Raw genomic sequence first — 18372 nt, 5'->3', positions numbered from 1 at the left:
GTACCTCATATATACATGTACTATCTACCTACAAAAATTAAAAATTAAAAAAATTATATGGAACCACAAAAGACCGAGAATAGCCAAACCTGTCCTAAGCAAAAAGAACGAAACTGGAGGAATCACATTACCTGACTTCAAATTATACTACAGAGCTAGAGTAAACAAAGTGGCATGGTACTGGCATAAAAACAGACAAATACATCAGTAGAACAGAGCAGAGAACCCAGAGATAAATCCACACATCTACGGTAAACTCATTTTCGACAAAGTTGCCAAGAACATACACTGGGGAAAGGACAGTCTCTTCAACAAATGATGCTGAGAAAATTGGATATCCATATGCAAAAGAATGAAACTAGATCTCTATCTCTTGCCATTTACAACAATCAAAGAAAAATAGATTAAAGGCTGGGGGTGGTGGCTCACACTTGTGAGGCCAAGGTGGGCCAATCGCTTGAGCTTAGGAGTTTGAGACCAGCCTGGGTAACATGGCAAAAACCCATCTCTGCAAAAAATACAAAAATTAGCTGAGCATGGTGGTGCACACCTGTAGTTCCAGCTAATGGGGAGGCTGAGGTTGGAGGATTGCTAGCACTCAGGAAGTTGAGGCTGCAGTGAGTCATGAGCACGCCACTCCACTCCACTTTATAACACACTGTTGTCTACATAAGGCTAGCTACATCCCTTAATCTTATTTAAACTCCCACCGCTTTCGGACACTATCATACCCCGCCCCCCTTCCCCCCGCGGACCCCTGTGCATTCTGGAACTCATGGTTTGGTGAGCGTTGTCCAGGAATGGCTACAAACCCGCATTACAGTGATATTGGACTTCTACTTGTGTAGTCATTTGTTAGTTAACTGTAAATTTTGGAAGGTTTTTGAGTAGAGAAGTGAAATAATCCAAAGTTTGGGAAGATTTCCTTGTGCAGGATTGGAGGAGGACGGGAAAGAGGGAAAAAGCATTGCGTGTGTGTGTGTGTGTGTGTGTGTGTGTGAAGTTATTACAACTATGTATCTTGAAGCATGCGAGGTAGGGGGGCCTGAATTGCCATGAAACGCAGTGACGATAAAAGAAGGGACCCGTGAGAAAGGGGCAAAGAAGTGTCTCAACAAAATAAGCAACGGCCTGCTGTGGGAGGATTCGGGTCTCAGTATAGGCTGCCACTGTCAGCTTTGCAATATTCCTCGAGCCTTTCTCCATGAATAAGACAGGATGGCTCTACCTTGCAGGGTTACAGCATGGAGCTGGGGGACTGCGCCGGCAGTGCGCTGAGCAGCATCCCTGCGATAGGGTGACTGCGCCAACCCTTGTTTTCTCTCTTAGTAAGAAAGAGGAGGGGTAGATAATAGCATCTTCACCCCAGTAGTTGCCGTAAGTAGTAATGCTAAGAATCCGGCACGTCGTAGGCATCAATCTCAGTCCGCCATCTCCCCTTGCTACCACGCCAGGAGGTACCCAGAGGAGACTGCCCCGACTGGCAACTCCCGCGCCAGGGTTCCCTGGCCATCCTCACGCGTTCCCTCCAGCCGCGCGCTGTTGCCAGGGCCCGGGCACCGCCCAGCTCCACTACGGACCAATGGCAGTGCGGCTTGGGCACCGCCCAGCTTCAGCGCGAGCCAATGGAGGCGCGGCGCGGGCTCCGCCCTGATCCGGCGCGGGCCAATAGCGGCGTGGCGCGCCGCGGGGGCCGCCCTGGTCGGGCGGGGAGGCGGGGAGGTGGCCACTGGCTCCGCCCCGCTCCCCTCTGACCCGGTGTCTAGTCTCTCCGTCTTCCTGTTCCAAACCACGTGGACGCGTCTGGGCTGCGGGAGGCAGCCCGAGCCGCCGCCGTCGGTGTCGCAGCCACCACCACCGCCAGAGTCACGAGTCCCGCGTCTGTCCGAAGTCGCCGCTCTCGGGTTGCTCACGTCTCTTCGGAGAGCGCGCACATGGCGACTCAGGCGCACTCCCTCAGCTACGCAGGGTGCAACTTCTTGCGCCAACGTCTGGTCCTGTCTACCCTGAGCGGGCGCCCCGTCAAAATCCGAAAAATTCGGGCCAGAGACGACAACCCGGGCCTCCGAGGTAACTTGGTGTGGGCGGCGCGCGGCGTGGGCGCGGGGGTTGAGGGGAAACCGAGCTGATGCCCTGGGGGCCCGCGCGGTGTTGGTTGGGGGGCTCGGCGTCCGGTGAGCGCTTCGGGGAGGGCAGGTGGCGCGTCGCCTCCAAAGCCGAAGGCGCACGCACGGTGGGGGAGGCGGGGTCGGGGCTCGAGGGGAGCGCTCAGCTGCAAGCTGCGCTCGGCGTCTCCGGGGCGCTGGTAGTAAACAGCTGCACGTTTTCCAGCTTTAGGTGTAGCAACAAATCCCTGGCGTCGCCCCTTCGCTTCCCTTAAGTCCCTCTTGCCCTCGCCATAAACCTCTCAAAGGAGAAAAACAGTTTGTTGGACCGAAATATGCTGAATGAGCCGGGGGAGAGACATTGGGAGAGAAAAGTACCTCGAGTTGGTTCTCTGCCCTGTCTCAAAGCAGGTCTCAGAAGCAGCTGCCCCCTTGGACCCGGCTGTTTCTGTCGCCATGATTTCTCGGCTGCCCTCACACTTGTCCTTGGGTGTGGATAAAGAAATTTTTAAAATTCTGTGTTTGTTTTCAGCCGTGACTGTGATTGATGTGCGCAAGACAAGAGGTGTGAGATAGGTTTTTGACAGTCATGGGCCTAATTGCCTTGACTTTAGAAAAAGGGTTGGTGACAAACGCTAAACTGCAGGCTTCGAAGCTCACTTCTTAATCTACAATGGTAGGTTAAAAAGAAATAGGCCCATTTAAACCCACGTCTCATTAAATGGCGCCGGTTTTCAACTGGCCTTGGTTTACACCTGGGCCCCTGGAATGAGATACATGCATTTAAAAGCTTCTGACTGGTGGTTATCCCAAGTTGGGCGAGTCAGTAGTCAGGTGAAAATGGAAAAAACCTGTCTGTAAATTGAAAAGGAGTGTTTGAGGTTGGTCCTGGAAGCTTCCTGGGCGGTGCTGATGTGTTTCATTTTGCACTGGCTCTTGTTTTATCTGTCTGAATGCATTTTTTGGATAGTTAGATCTCTGCCTCTCTTGGATGGTGATTGGTTGCACATAAAGGGCAGAAGATGCCATGCTATTGACGGAGATAGGAAGGAAAGAAGCAGAATATCCCAGGTACAGTGGTGAGAAACCTAGTGATGGTAGGAAAAACTTGTGTTGGTGGTTCCCGTCCTCTCTCTACTGCTCAAAAACACTGAGAAAGTTAAGGAGAGACCACAAATTGTTTATGCCACGACTTTTCCGTCAACAACTGTTCCACTTAGTTTGACCCTTGGGCAGAGTATTTGCTTGATGCTGTGTGGCATTCTCAGCCAGCTCTCCATCCACTTTACCCTGAGGTTAGCTCAGAGAACTTGCCACTAGCTGGATATGGTAAAAAGATGGGCTTCTACTTTGTATAAAAGTAGGCATAATTTTTTTTTTTTTTTTTTAGAGAAATGGAAGTACAGCCTGGAAACCTGGGTTCTCTAAAATGAATCTAGTTCTATTTAGAGTTTTTTCTCTTCACAGGTGGCCTCCAATTTAATATTTAATGTTCCAAAGTATGCTTCTCCTCCCCCTCCACTGTATGTGAGCATCTCTTCAAAGCATCTCACACATATGAGCTCCCATTTCTTCCAAGAACAGGGCTTGTCCACTTGGCACTTTCTTGAAAGGGTGTCAAACGCTGATACCTGAGGGAGGTAGAACTGGTTGGCAGGTGTGCTGGTATTTTATGGAGAGCATTACTGTAGAGCATTATTTGCCTTACCCCGTTCATATACCAGGGGAGGAAAGAGACTCCTAATTATTTGTACATCCTTGTGCTGGCTTCAGGGCCTCAGAAACCTTGTAGATGTTTGTCTGCTTAATTTCTTTCTTTTTTTTTTTTTTTAAGACAGAGTCTTACTCTGTCTCCCAGGCTGGAGTGCCGTGGTGCGATGTCAGCTCACTGCAACCTCTGCCTCCTGGGTTCATGCGATTCTCCTGCCTCATCCTCCCATGTAGCTGGGATTACAGGTGCCTGCCACCACGCCCAGCTAATTTTTAGTAGAGTATTTTTAGTAGAGATGGGGTTTCACCATGTTGGCCTGGCTGGTATCAAACTGCTGACCTCAGGTGATCCGCCTGCCTTGGCCTCCCAAAGTGCTGGGATTACAGGTGTGAGCCACCGCTCCCACCCTGTCTGCTTCATTTCTTACAGAGGGAACGGAGAGATAGATATGCATTTGCAGATATACATGTATATGTGTATATGTATACATGTACATGTAAGTGTATATACATATACGTACACACATAAATAGATGTAGTCCCTGACACATGATTTCTGGCCATAAGGGAGTCCTTGGTAGCTTGACTGAAGATGTAGCCGGAAGGCTATGTTGCCTGTCATCTGTCCCTTTCTGCCTTTTCCTGACTCAGATTCTCAGAGTTGGGAAAAACTCAGAGCATATCCAATAAAATCTTCAGCTCTAATGCAAGAATCACATCTCTTAAAGGTGCTTGCTTAAATATCCCTCATGGTGTGGGCTTTGGAGGGTAGGGGTAGTATGGGAGGCTTTCGGCCTCAGGAACATTTATTTAGAAAGTGTTTATTGAGCCCCAGTATGTGCAAGGCTTTGTATGGGGGTGGGTGTAATATATGTGATAAGCTGGTTGCCCCTGCTCTCATGGAGCTTGTCATCTAAGTAGGATGTTACTAAGTTTAAGTAACTTGAAATAGGAAGGATTGAGTATTGTACAAGGGGCTCAGTGGAGTTCAGAGCAGACACTTCCCTGAAAGTTACGAAGGAAGGCAGGTTTTCTGGATCTGATCTGGACAGATGGGATTGAGATGGTGGCTGCGGAAATCATTGTTTGCAAAATAAACAGTTTTTTTTTAAAGAAAGTTTATTTTAGAATTGGGGTTACATGTGCATGTTTGTTACATGGATACATTGCCTGCTTGTGGGGATTGGGCTTCTAGTGTACCCATTATCCAAATAGTGAACATTGTGCCCAACAGGTAATTTTTCAACCTCCCTCAATCTTCCTCCTTTTCGAGTCCCCAGTGTTTGTTATTTCCATGTTTGCGTCCATGTGTATCCATTGTTCAGCTCCCACTTATAAGTAAGAACATGCAGTATTTGATTTTCTGTTTCTGAATTAGTTGTCTTAGGATAATGGCCTCTAGCTCCATGTTGCTGCAAAGGACATTATTTCTTTTTTTTTTTTTTTGGAGACAAAGTCTCACTCTGTCATGAGTGCAGTGGTGTGATCATGGCTCACTGTAGCCTCAACCTCTTGGGCTCAGGTGATCCTCTCACGTTAGCTTCCTGAGTAGCTGGGACTACAGATGTGTACCACAGCATCTAGTTGGTTTAAAAAATTTTTTTTCGTAGAGATTGGGGTCTTGTCTATGTTGCCGAGGCTGGTCTTGAACTCCTGGACTCAAGCAGTCCACCTGCCTCAGCCTCCCAGAGTGCTGGGATTACAGGCATGAATCACCGTGCCCAGCCTGATTTCATTCTTTTTTATGGCTGTGTAGTATTCCATAGTGTATATATACCACATTTTCTTTATCCTGTCAACCATTGGTGGACACTTAGGTTAGTTCCATCACTTTGGTATTGTGAATAGTGCTGCAATAAACATACAAGTACAGGTGTCTTTTTTTATGTCTTCATAATGATGTCTTTTCCTCTGGGTAGATACCCAGTAGTGGAATTTCTGGGTCATATGGTAGTTCTATTTTTAGTTCTTTGAGAAATCTCCATATGAAAGAAACAGTTTTTAAGTCAAAAAGATCTTTATTTCCTTTATTTTACTGAGGTAAAATCCTTAATTTGTCATGGTCATAATACTTGGCAATTAAGAGCTTGGGGTCAGTGTTGGATCTTGGTTTGAGTACGAGTTCTGCCTTCTGCTATTAGCTCTTGGTCCTTGGGCAAATTCTTTTAACTATTCTCTTCTGAGCCTCAACTTTCTCACCTGTAAAGTGGGGCCAGTACTACTGACCTCACAGGGTTATTGTGAGGACTAAATGAAATAATACTTCAAAGTGTACTGAACAGTGCCTGGCACATAGGAAGAGTAAATGTTAGCTGATTTTATTATTGTGTAGCTTGAACCCACTGGGTATACGTCTGCTCCCTGGCATGCCAAATCCATTCCTGCGTCTATATGGAAATTTTTCAGATACTTGAAGAGAATTATGCCTTCTGTAAAGTTCTTCTCTTAGGTGGTTGTTTCAGTATTTGTGTGTTATATGTAAAGCACAGTAGTTTTCAACCAGGAGCACTTTTGTTCAGTGGGGGACATCTGGGAGCATTTGGAGACTTTTTTGGATGTCACAGCTTGGCAGAGGGGAATGCTACTGGCCTCCAGTGGTTAGAATCCAAGGATGCTGCTAAATATCCTACAGGACAGCCTCCTACAACAAAGAATTATTCCATTCAAAATGTCAGTAGTGCTGATGTAGAAAAACCCTGGCCTACTTGACAGTAGTAATTAAGCCTTTTCTTTTCCCTGTATCCCTAATGATTAGGAATAGCAGCATGTGACACCAAGAAGACTGCACAAGGATTTAGAAACAAATGACACACAGGTCAAACTCTGTGACTTCAGGCAAATCAGTGAATCTCTTAAAACTGTCCCCTTCCTTTGCAAAGGGGTTTTAAATACTGAAAAGAATCTGAACCCCAAAGAAGGATGGTCCCGGGCTGGTGGTTATAATTGTCCAGCCACATGTATAATTTATGCTTCACTTTTGAGGAACATGAACAATTAAGTTTATCTCATTGTACTCTTCCTTTCATTGAAGAGGAAGTAAATATTTTTTCTTGTTGCTGCTGTTTTACTCAAGGTAAAAAAGCCAACCCGTAGTTAGGTAAGATAGTTGGTGAAGACGAACGTGTACTGAGGGACAGAGCTGGAAAGAGAACGTGGTCAGCTCCTGCCTGAAGGACCTTTTCTATCTCATTTCACAGTGTGATGGACCTGGGTGTTCCTCATCAGTATTATAAAGCAGCTGTCCAAAGTACCTCTATCTCTGGATTTCGTGAGGACTGTGTCCTGCAGAGTTCAGTTTAACAGTCTCTGTATAATGTGAGGTCTAAATGGAAGAGAATCCCACCAGAATAATTGTTTAAAGTTGGAATAGCAGAAATAATGGACTTAAACAAGAGCAGTGATGGAGGAGTTAGAAGATAGGGCTGCTACTACCCAGGATCCTGAGCAGGTCACGTAACTAAGCCTTAGTGTCTTCCCCTGTGAAATCGAGAGGAGTTACTTGGTCGATGGGGGAGTGCTCCATATGGCTTAAGCAGATAAGATTCTGAAAAAGAAGAGCTAAGTGGAGTTTTAATCAAAAGGGTCCTTTAAAATGTGCTGAGGAAGTATGCCACAAAGAGGTCCTTTGAAAGGTAAAACATGTTTTAGTAAACCAGTGCATTGTTTTGGAAATAAATCTGGCTGTTCCTAACTTGGATCTTTTAAAAGGAGGATGTGCCTATATTTTATTTCAGCCTGGTTTGGGACCCAGAATTCTTGATGGACAACTGGTTTTGGGGCGTGACAGATAACTGTACTACTAACTGTAGATTGAATATGCCCTGTTAATAAGGAACGTACCCTTTTGTGCCTCTGATGACAAAGTATGCTTCCAGTTGATGATTTTTGGCTGCCCAAAATAAGACTTCTTTTTTTTTTTTTAAAGACAAATGCCAAGAATCCTAATGACCAGTTTTCAGATACAGTGTTGTTTGGAAGCTGTTGTATAAATGCCTTGCCTTGCCTTTTCTTTTCTTTTCTTTGTTTTGTTTTTTGTTTTTGAGACGGAGTCTTGCTCTGTCGCCAGGCTGGAGTGCAGTGGCACAGTCTCGGCTCACTGCAAGCTCTGCCTCCCAGGTTCACACCATTCTCCTGCCTCAGCCTCCTGAGTAGCTGGGACTACAGGTGCCCACCACCACGCCTGGCTAATTTTTTGTATTTTTAGCAGAGATGGGGTTTCACCGTGTTAGCCAGGATGGTCTCGATCTCCTGACCTCGTGATCCGCCCGCCTCGGCCTCCCAAAGTGCTGGGATTACAGGTGTGAGCCACTGCGCCCGGCCTTCTTTTCTTTTCTTTTCCTCTCTCTCTCCCCTTCCCTCCCTCCCTCTCTTCCTCCCCTTCCCCCCTTCCCCCCCTCTCCCTCTCCCCATCCCTCTCCCCCTCCTTCTCTCCCTCCCTACCTCCCCTTCCTCTCCTTCCTCTTTTTCTCCCTTCCTCCCTTCCTTCCTCTCTTTCTCTTTCGCTTTTTTTCTTTTTCTTAGAGATGGGGTCTCACTATGTTGATCAGACTGATCTCAAACTACTGGCATCCAGTGAGCCTTCTGCCTCCCTGTCCCAAAGTGCTGAGATTACAGGCAAGAGCCACAGTGCCTGGCCATAAGTGCTACTTCAGATGGAACTATCTACCATCTTTTTTTAAAAACCAAACTTTTTATTTTGAGATAATTGTAGATTCACATGCAGTTGTAATAACTAATGCAGAAAGATCCTGTCTGTACTTTATCCAGTTTCCCCCAATGGTGATATATGGGAAAACGATAGCACAATATTAGAACTAGGATATTGACATTGATACAGTAAGATACAGAACATTTCTATCACTCCAAGGATTCTTCATGTTTGTTGCTCTTTTGTAGCCACACTCAGTTTCCTCCTTCCCCTACTTCTTCCTTAACCCTTCTCAGTCTCTCATCTGTTCTTTAATTTCTGTAATTTTGTCATTTGAAGACTGCTCTATAAATGGAATTATATAGTATATAACCTTTGGATTGGCTTTTTTCTTTTTTCTTAAATTTTATATTATAAATTTAAAAATTTTTTTAAGAAGAAAAAACTTGAAGGGCCTTGAATGAGTCCTGTATTTTTATTTTTTGTCACTACCTCCCTGGGTTGGGAGTGGGTAATTTGCATGCTTGCTGCCTTCTTTGGATGTGGTAGCCGTTTCTCAGACTCTCACTCTGGAATCAAACCCTGATTCCCTGTCACCCATGGTCACTGTGGTAGGCATGGTGACTCTCATCAAAAGTTGATATGGCAGATGTTCAAATGGGTTGTTGCTGCCACGTGGGGGTGTGTGATTAGCCTGAGGTTATCTAGAGTCACTGTAAGGATTGACTTTTTTTCAGTCAGCATGATTCTCTGTAGATTTATCTAAGATGTTTTTATCAAGTTTGTTCCCTTTTGTTGCTGAGTAGTATTTCATGGTATGAAAAGATCATAAGTCCTTTTATTTACCTGTTGAAAAACATCTGGGTTGTTTCCAATTTTTGGCTATCTCACATAAGGCTGCTATAAAAATTTGTGGACAGGTTTTTCTTTGTTTTTTTTTTTTTAATTTATTTTTTATGGTGTCTAGCTTTGTTGCCCAGGCTGTAGTGCAGTGGCACGATTTGGCTCACTGCACCCTCCCACTCCCGGGTTCAGGCGATTCTCCCACCTCAGCCTCCCGAGTAGCTGGGATTACAGGCACCCACCACCATGCCTGGCTAATTTTTGTATTTTTAGTAGAGATGGGGTTTCAGCATGTTGGCCAGGCTGGTCTGGAACTGCTGACCTCAGGTGATCCACCTGAGCCTCCCAAAGTGCTGGGATTACAGGTGTGCACCACTATGCCCAGCCAGGTTTTTAAATTTTTTTTATGTGAACATAGTCTTCCTTTCTCTGGAATAAATGCCCGGGAGTGTTCTTGCAGGGTTGTATGGTAGTTGCATGTTTAGCTTTTTAAGATATTGCTGCCCTGTTTTCCAGTGTGGATGTACTTTGTTTGTTTGTTTGTTTGTTTGTTTTTTTGCGATGGAATCTCGCTCTGACTTCCAGGCTAGAATGCAGTGGCGCCATCTTGGCTCACTGCAACCTCTGCCTCTGGGTTCAAGCGATTCTCCTGCCTCAGCCTCCTGAGCAGCTGGGATTACAGGTGTGCACCACCACACCTGGCTAATTTTTTAAATTTTTGGTAGAGACGGGGTTTCACTTTGTTGGCCAGGCTGGTCTCAAACTCCTGACCTCAAGTGATCCTCCTGGCTTGGCCTCCCAGAGTGCTAGGATTACAGGCATGAACCACCACACTGGCCTGGATGTACCATTTTATCTTCCTATCTGTAGTGCATGAGGGATTCAGTTTCTCTGCATCCTTACTAGCATTTGGTGTTGTCACTACTTTTATTCTGATAGGTATGTAGTGATGCCCCAGGGTGGTCTTAATTTGTGTATTACAAATGACTAATGATGTCTTCAGTGAAACATCTTTCCAAGTCCTTTGTCCATTTCTAATAGGATTGTTTGTATTAACTGTTTGTTTTGTTTTGTTTTTTTGAGACAGGGTCTTGCTTTTTCATCCGGGCTTGAGTACAGTGACACGATCATGGCTCACTACTGCCTCAGCTTCCTGAGCATAAGCAATTCTTTCATCTCAGTCCCCCAAGTAGCTGGGACGACAGGCACATGCCATCATGCCTGGCTAATTTTTTAATTTTTTGTAGAGATGGAGTCTCGCTGTGTTGTCCAGGCTGGTCTTGAATTTGTGGCCTCAAACCATCTTTCTGCCTCGCCTTTCCAACGTGTAATTCCTAAGGTATTACACGTGTGAACCACTCTGCCTGGCCTTTCCTCTTGCTTTTGAGAGTACTTTATATCTGCTAGTCTTTTGGCAGATTTGTAGTTTGTTAATACTTTCTCCCACTGTGTAGCTTGTCTTTTTATTATCTTAATATGGTTTGCAGAGGAAAATATTTTAATTTTAATGATGTGGAATTTATGATTTTTTCTTTTGTGGCAGTGCTTTTGGTGTTAAGTCTAAGAACTCTTTGCCTAGCGTTAGGTGCGAGACTTAGGTTGCTATTCTTTTTTTTTTTTTTTTGCCCGTGGAAAAGCACTTGCCCAAGCATCCTTTGTTGAAATGGCATCTTTTTTCCATTTAATTGCTTTTGTGCCTTTGTACGAAATCAGCTTGGCATTTTTGTGTGGATCTGTTTCTGGGTTCTCCATTCTGTTCCACTGATTTATATGTCTGTCTCTTGCCAATACCACACAGTCTTTTTTTTTTTTTTTTTTTTTGAGACGGAGTCTCGCTCTGTTGCCGCTGGAGTGCAGTGGTGCAATCTTGGCTCACTGCAACCTCCGCCTCCCAGGTTCAAGCGATTCTCCTGTCTCAGTCTCCTGAGCATCTGGGATTATAGGCATACGCCACCACGCCTGGCTGTTTTTGTTTTTTTTTTTTGTACTTTTGTAGAGGCAGGGTTTCACCATGTTGGCCAGGCTGGTCTCGAACTTCTGAGCTCAAGTAATCCACCTGCCTTGGGCTCTCAAAGTGCTGGGATTACAGGTGTGAGCCACAGCTCCTGGCCAGTATATCACACAGTCTTGATTACTTACTGTAGCCATATAATGAATCTTGAAGTTGGTTAGACTGATTCCTACCAGTTTATTTTTCAGAATCATTTTAGTCTAGTTCCTTTGCCTTTCAACATAAATTTTAGAATAATCTTGTCTGATATACAAAAAAGCTTTCCAATATTTTGACAAGAATTATATTACACCTATCTGTCCATTTGGGGATAATTGTTGTCTTTATTATGTTGAGGTTTTAATCCATGAACATGATCTGTCTCTCTACTTACTTAAATCTATTTCTTTTCCCCAGATGAAATATTATAGGTTTATTTCAAACATAATTCTCATCTTGAGATGAGAAATGTTCATTTGTTCACAAAATGTTCATTTTTCAGTGTTTACAAAATGTTCATTTTTTTTACTTTGTGATTTACAGATATACAGAAGTAGTTTACTTAAATTTTTATTACATATTTGTTAAGGCAGGTAACTACATAGAAAAAAATTTTGTTCTGTCTTAAGCATACTTGGGAATAAACCATTTGACAAATTATTGCACATCTGAAACCACAGTGCATAACAAACTACAAAAAATGGTAAGTTTTGTTTTGTTTTTTTAAGACAGGGTCTTGCTCTGTCGCACAGGCTGGGGTGCGGAGGTGCGACCTTAGCCCACTGCAACCTTGAATTCCTGGGCTCAAGCAATCCTCTTGCCTCAGCCTCCTGAGTAGTTAGGACTACAGGTGTGTACCATCACCCTTGGGTAATTTTTTTCTTTTTCTTTTCCCGTTTTCCTTTTTTTTTTTTTTTTTTTTTTAGAGGCAGTGTTCACTGTTTTGTCCAGGCTGGTCTAGGAACTCCTGGGCTCAAGCAGTCCTCCTGTCTTGGCCTCCCAAAGTGTCAGATTTACAGGTGTTGAGCCACTGCATCTGACCAAAATGTTAAAGACATAAACAAGGCTTATGTATCTTACTTAGGTCATAAATGTAGATCAGAAGACAAAAGTAGATTTTCCTTGTCAAAGTATGCAGCAGTTTCAGAACGTTGGCTTCCTTGTTTAGTGCTTTTAGAACCAAGACTCACCAAGCACCATTACTTAGGATATTAACACACATTTTCTGTATCTGAATTTCTTCTTCCAACATCATAATAATGATTTTTAGAAAGCAAAGAAAATTCAAGGGAATTCTAGTTTTCCCTCCCCACAACTTAGGGATTTCATTTATATCCTTATATCCACAACTTCCAGTCACGTGCTTGGTGCTTTTCTAAGTCCAGGAATATTCAAGGTGGATTTAGAATTGGAGCGATAGTAGAGCCAATCACAGATCCCACCTGTTCTTTGATTTTTATCTTTTGGATTCCTAATTTTTCTTGATTATTCACTCACAGGTTGACTCACTTCAGCACTTGACCATGATTGTAGTGCTTCCCAGGTGGACTCCTGTTCTCACTGGGGAGACAGTGTGAAAGGTAAAAAAAAAAAAAAGCTACTGAATTCTTTTCTGGCGGCATGGGTCATATCCACTGTTTGTGATTTAAAAGTTCTTCATGTGGAAGGCAAGGCAGTCTGACCTGGAAAATGCAGGGTTGCACTTCTGGCACTGGAATGGGCTGTTCCCTGTGTGTTGACGATAGTGCGTGGTCACTTCATCTGAGAGGACAGATTTCCATTCATGGCCATCTCAGGCCCAGTGGTAAGGTTTCTCATCTGTGTAGGTTTGCAGGTGTTTCTTGAGGTGAGAGCTCTCTGTGTAGGTTTTGCTGCTGCCGATGTAATCACAAGTGTGGGTAGTGATCTTTTTTGGCTTGTGCTCCTCCAGGATGCAGGAACAGGGTGCCATGAGCTCTTGGTAATGGAGCAGTGAGACCTGCAGCTACATCTGGTCGGGCAGGAAGAGTGGGAAGTTGGGGTGGGTGGCACAGAAGCCCAGGGGAGCAGCAGCACAGGGTGACAGTCCCTGCTGCTCAGCAGTTCCTTGGGACCCAGGGTCTGAATAGTCTTAGTAAAGGAGCTGCTATCTAGGGGGAAGTCGCCTTTGGGCGTTGCTGAAAGTGGGGCCTGTGCCCAGGTGGGCCTCTATGGGCCAGACGTTGGGGGCCTGCGGCTGTAGGGTGCCCCCACTGCTGGGTGGGTGCCGGCACGGCTACCTTTGCTAACACTGAAGACCAAAGAGCTGCCGAACTCGCTCCCAGGGGCGCTCCTTGACGCTGTCCACGTGGAACTTGCCCGTCAGCCTGCCAGCCTTGGTGGAGCTTACACGGGTTAAATTCTGGGCGCGGGATCCCCACCGTGAAGTCGCCCAGGGGTGTCACGCTGTTGAAGTCCTCCAGGTTGAAGGGAGCTGTGGGAGGGGCCCAAACTCCCGGCTGTAGAGGAGGCCTCGGCTGGTGTTGCCTGGTCCCACGCCCGGATGCCACTGGCCTGCGTGGCTAGCCAAAGCGGCCGGTGGCCGGTGCGCTGGTGGGGCGCTGCTCGGTGGGAGGACAATCGGCTGATGCCAGCGAGGACGCAGTGGTGGCCACTGATTCCTGCCGGGACAGCGAATTGGAAGGGATGAAGTCCTGGTCCATGAGGTCATGGAACTCCTCCCATGGAATGTGGGATTGCTACCACTGAAAGCTACGCCAACTCAGCCGCTCTCCCAAGTCAGTCACCAGGTCATGGGGTGGCTGGGAAGCACCAGGGGAAGTCACTTTATGTGGAGAGCACCTCCCACTGCTGGACGGTGTCTTCTCCTTCCCGTTGGGTGGAATGCAACATGGAGAGGGACTGGAACAGTGGGTCACTGACATCCATGTCAGACTTGCTAGGTGGCTGCCTCATTAATGTGGGGCCCTGAAGGCCCTCGGGAGCCCGAAGCAGCAGGGGTATCTCAAAGCCAATGAAGAGGGAATAGAAAGATTAGAAATGAAGCCTCCAGCCTGGGCAACGTGGCGAGACCCCGTCTCTACAAAAAAGAAAACAATAAAACAAATAAGCAAACAAACAAAACCAAAAACCTTGCCTGGTGAGGTGGCCTGCACCTATAGTCCCAGCTACTTGAGGAGGCTGAGGCAGGAGGATCTCTTGAGCCTAGGAGTTCCAGGTTATAGTGAGCCGTGATCATGTTTCTGCATTCTAGCCTGGGTCTTCCAGCCTGTCTCTAAAAAGAAGAAGAAAAAAAAAAAAAAAAAGCCAAAACCAAAAAACCCCAAATTTCCAGAGATCCTTCTTTGGATCAAATATTAACTGGAGACAGCTTTAAATAAAAGTTTTATATACAAAAGTTTTTATAAAAGTAAACTCTTACAGAAATAGACAATCAGCAGTTTAAGTAGGTCAAGTGGCCAGGCTGTACTCTCTTTGACTCATCAGTTCCACCATGCTATGGACACAGGGACAGTGGGCAGGTAGCTGATCAGGTGACTGGTAGTGGTGGGTGTAGCTGAGGGCTTACGGGTGGTGCAGCGCATGCTGGTGGATGGAGGAGGGGTGAGAAGGGCATTTGGCCATTCTTGGTGCTGCGACTGCCTGCCACTATGTACCACTGCCTTTGTTCCCCAGAGGCCAGCAGCTGTGCTTGCCTTCTCAGTTTGGGGAACTCAGAGTCTTTATTTCTTTTGTTGCTATTATATAGTTTTCAGCATACAAGTACAGTACGTGTTTTGTTAGAATTGTTTGTAAATATGTTTTTTTTTTTTTTTTTGGAGCAATTGTAAATGGTGTATCATATTTTAAATTTTAGTTTCTGTGTTCATTATTAGTATATAGAAATGCCATTGGGGTTTGCGTCTCTGTGTGTGTGTGTGTGTGTGTGTGTGTGTGTGTGTGTGTGTGTGTGTATGTTTATCTGGTATCTTCCGGCATTGCTGAATTTATTTAGGAGGTTTTTTTTTTCCCTTGTCATTTCCTTGGAATTTATTTTCTGTGTAGCTGGTCATGTTGTCTACAAATAGTAACAGTTTGATTTCTTCATTTTTGGTATGTACGCCTTTTATTTCCTTCTGCCTTATTGCACTGGCTAGAATTTCTAGCACCATGTTAAGTAAAATGAGTGGGAGGGAACATCCTTGCCTTGTTCCCTATCTTAGGGGGAAAGCATCCCCCTAAGTATGTTAGCTATATGTTTTATGTAGATTTTAAAAAGTCAAGTTAAGAAAGTAATCTTTTATTACAATTTTTCTAAGTGTTTTTTTAAACAATGAATGAGTGTTGTATTTTGTCCAATGCTTTTTTTGCACCAGTTGATGTGACCATGTGATTTTTCTTCTTCAGCCTATAAATATGGTGTATTGCCTTGATATTTAAATATTGAACCAGCCTTGCATTCCTGGAATAGTTTCTACTTGATCTGCACACACACACACACACACACACACACACACACACACACATGCATATACATGTATCTATATATTGCTGAATTTTATTTGCTAATATTTTGTTAAGGATTTTTGTTTGTATGTTCATGAGCAATATTGGTCTTTAGTTTTTTTTTGTGTGCTGCTTTGGTCTGGTTTTGGTATCAGGGTAGCGCTAGTTTAAATTAGATCAATTGGAAAGTTTCCTGTTTTCTGAAAGAGATTGTGTAGAATTGTTTTTAATTCTTTAAATGTTTGGTAGAATTTCACATGGGCCAAGAGATTTCCTTTTTGGGAGTTTTTAGATTATACATTTCATTTCCTGAATGTTTATAGGGCTATTCAAGTGATGTATTTTGTATGTGTAAGTTGTGGTAGTTTGTGTTTTTTGAAGAAGTGGTCCATTTCATCTAACTTGTTGAATTAATATGTGTAGAGTTTACCCTGTTTTCTTATCATCCTTTTGATGTCTGCAGGATCTGTAGTGATATCTCCTGTTTTATTCCCGATATTGCTAATTGTGTGTGTCTATGGGGGCGTGGGGGTGTCTTGTCTGTGTCCTCACCTTTTTGTTCAGTCTTGCTGGACATTGTCAATTTTATTGATCTCTTTAAAGACCTGGTTCTTTGTTTCTCTGATTTTTCTATCTTGCTTTTCTGTTTTCAATTTTATTTGTCTGTTCTTTATTATTTCCTTCCTTCACTTGCTTTCAGTTTGTTTTGCTCTTTTTCTAAGTGTTTGAGGTGGAGCTTAGATTATTGGGAACTTTTTCTGTTTCCTAGTGTATGCATTTAAAGCAATTACATTTTTGTCTCAACATTGCCTTAGTTGTATCCCATAAATTTTGGTATATTTCATTTTAATTTTCATTTAGGTCAATGTAATTTTTATTTTCTTTGAAACTCCTACCCTTTGACCTATGGGTTTTTTTGTTTTGTTTTGTTTTGTTTTTTGAGACAGAGTTTCACTCTTGTTGTCCAGGCTGGAGTGCAATGGCGTGATCTCAGCTCACCGCAACCTCCGCCTCCTGGGTTCAAGTGATTCTCCTGCCTCAGCCTCCCGAGTAGCTGGGATTACAGGCATGCACCACCACACCTGGCTAATTTTGTATTTTTCGTAGAGACAGGGTTTCTCCATGTTGGTCAGGTTGGCCTCAAACTCCTGACCTCATGTGATCTGCCTGCCTCAGCCTCCCAAAGTGCTGGGATTACAGGCGTGAGCCACCGCACCTGGCAGCTATTGGTCATTTAAAAGTCTGTTGTTTAGTTTCCATGTGTTTGGATATTTTCTGCTATTGATTTTAATTTCATTCCATTATGGTCAGAAAACATTCTGTGTATGATTTCAGTTCTTTTAAATTTATTGAGTTTTTTTTAATGGCCCAAGATATAGTCTATCTCGGTGTGTATTCTATGGACACTTTGAACAAATACATATTCTTCTCTTGTTGGGTGGAGTGCTCTGTAAATGTTGATTAGATCCTATTGGTTCATGGTGGTGCTGAGTTCTTCTTTGTCCTTGCTGATTTTTCTGTCTAGTTCTATTGATTATTGAGAGAGGGGTCTCTGAGAATAATTGTGGATTTGTCTCTTGTTCATTTCTATCAATTTTTCTTTGCATATTTTACAGCTTTGTTTGATACACTTAGGATTGCTCCATCCTTTTAGTGCTACATGGACTCTTTTATTATATAATGTATCACTCTGTCTCTAGTATTTTTTTTTTTTTTTGAGATGGAGTCTCGCTCTGTCGCCCAGGCTGGACTGCACTGCAGTGGCATGATCTCGGCTCACTGCAAGCTCCGCCTCCCGGGCTCATGCCATTCTCCTGCCTCAGCCTCCCGAGTAGCTGGGACTACAGGCGCCCGCCACCACGCCCGGCTAATTTTTTGTATTTTTAGTAGAGATGGGGTTTCACCGTGGTCTTGATCTCCTGACCTCGTGATCCGCCCGCCTCGGCCTCCCAAAGTGCTGGGATTACAAGTGTGAGCCACCGCGCCTGGCCAGTATTTTTAAATTTTTTTTTTTTTTTTAAGACAGGGTCTCCTTCTTTCATCCAGGCTGGGGTGCAATGGTGTGATCTCTCCTCATTGCCACCTCCACCTCCTGGGCTCAAGTGATCTTCCTATTTCAGCCTCCCAAATAGCTGGGGCTACAGGTGTGTGCCACTATGCCTGGCTAATTTTTGTATTTTTTATAGAGACAGGGTTTCACCGTGTTGCCCAGGCTGGTCTTGGAACTCCTGAGCTCAAGTGATCCACCTGCCTCGGCCTCCCAGTGTGCTGGGATTATAGGCATGAGCCACTGTCGAGTAGTTTTTTAGGGTGAAAGAAATGCTCTAGTAAAATAGGGATAGAGAGGGATTACTTTCTTCCACTGTGTTCATGAGGACTAGTATTGAAGAATTCAGATATAAATAAGAAACTTGAAACACAGTAAAAACAGCATAAATCAGAGAATTAGGTTGCCCTTGACTGAAAATTATCACAATCAAGGGCAATGTAGATTTTCATATAAGCAAAGCATGATATCTAGAAAAATTTGAAGATACAGGGCAAAGAAGTTTTTGGTTTCATTTTTATATTATAAAAGTAATACATGTTTGTTTGGGGGGACAACTCTTAAT

General features: G+C 44.3%; 1 protein-coding gene across 2 annotated transcripts in view; it reads left to right on the top strand.

Moving 5' to 3' along the window:
- Positions 1–1786: 1786 nt before the first annotated feature.
- The window catches only part of RCL1 (RNA terminal phosphate cyclase like 1), a 68736-nt gene continuing 52150 nt past the window's right edge, over positions 1787–18372 (top strand). The window contains exon 1 of one of the 2 annotated variants that reach the window (XM_032138304.2): positions 1787–2070. In XM_032138304.2, the coding sequence (XP_031994195.1) occupies positions 1935–2070 (136 nt within the window). In that variant the 5' untranslated portion in view covers positions 1787–1934. The remainder of the gene's footprint in view (positions 2071–18372) is intronic. The other variant, XM_058431829.1, reaches the window with a different exon arrangement.

The sequence above is a fragment of the Hylobates moloch genome, unplaced genomic scaffold, assembly GCF_009828535.3.
Source record: "Hylobates moloch isolate HMO894 unplaced genomic scaffold, HMol_V3 SCAFFOLD_19, whole genome shotgun sequence".
Taxonomy (NCBI): domain Eukaryota; kingdom Metazoa; phylum Chordata; class Mammalia; order Primates; family Hylobatidae; genus Hylobates; species Hylobates moloch.
Note: the sequence above shows the minus strand (reverse complement) of the source record. Positions and strands in the feature narration are given on the sequence as shown.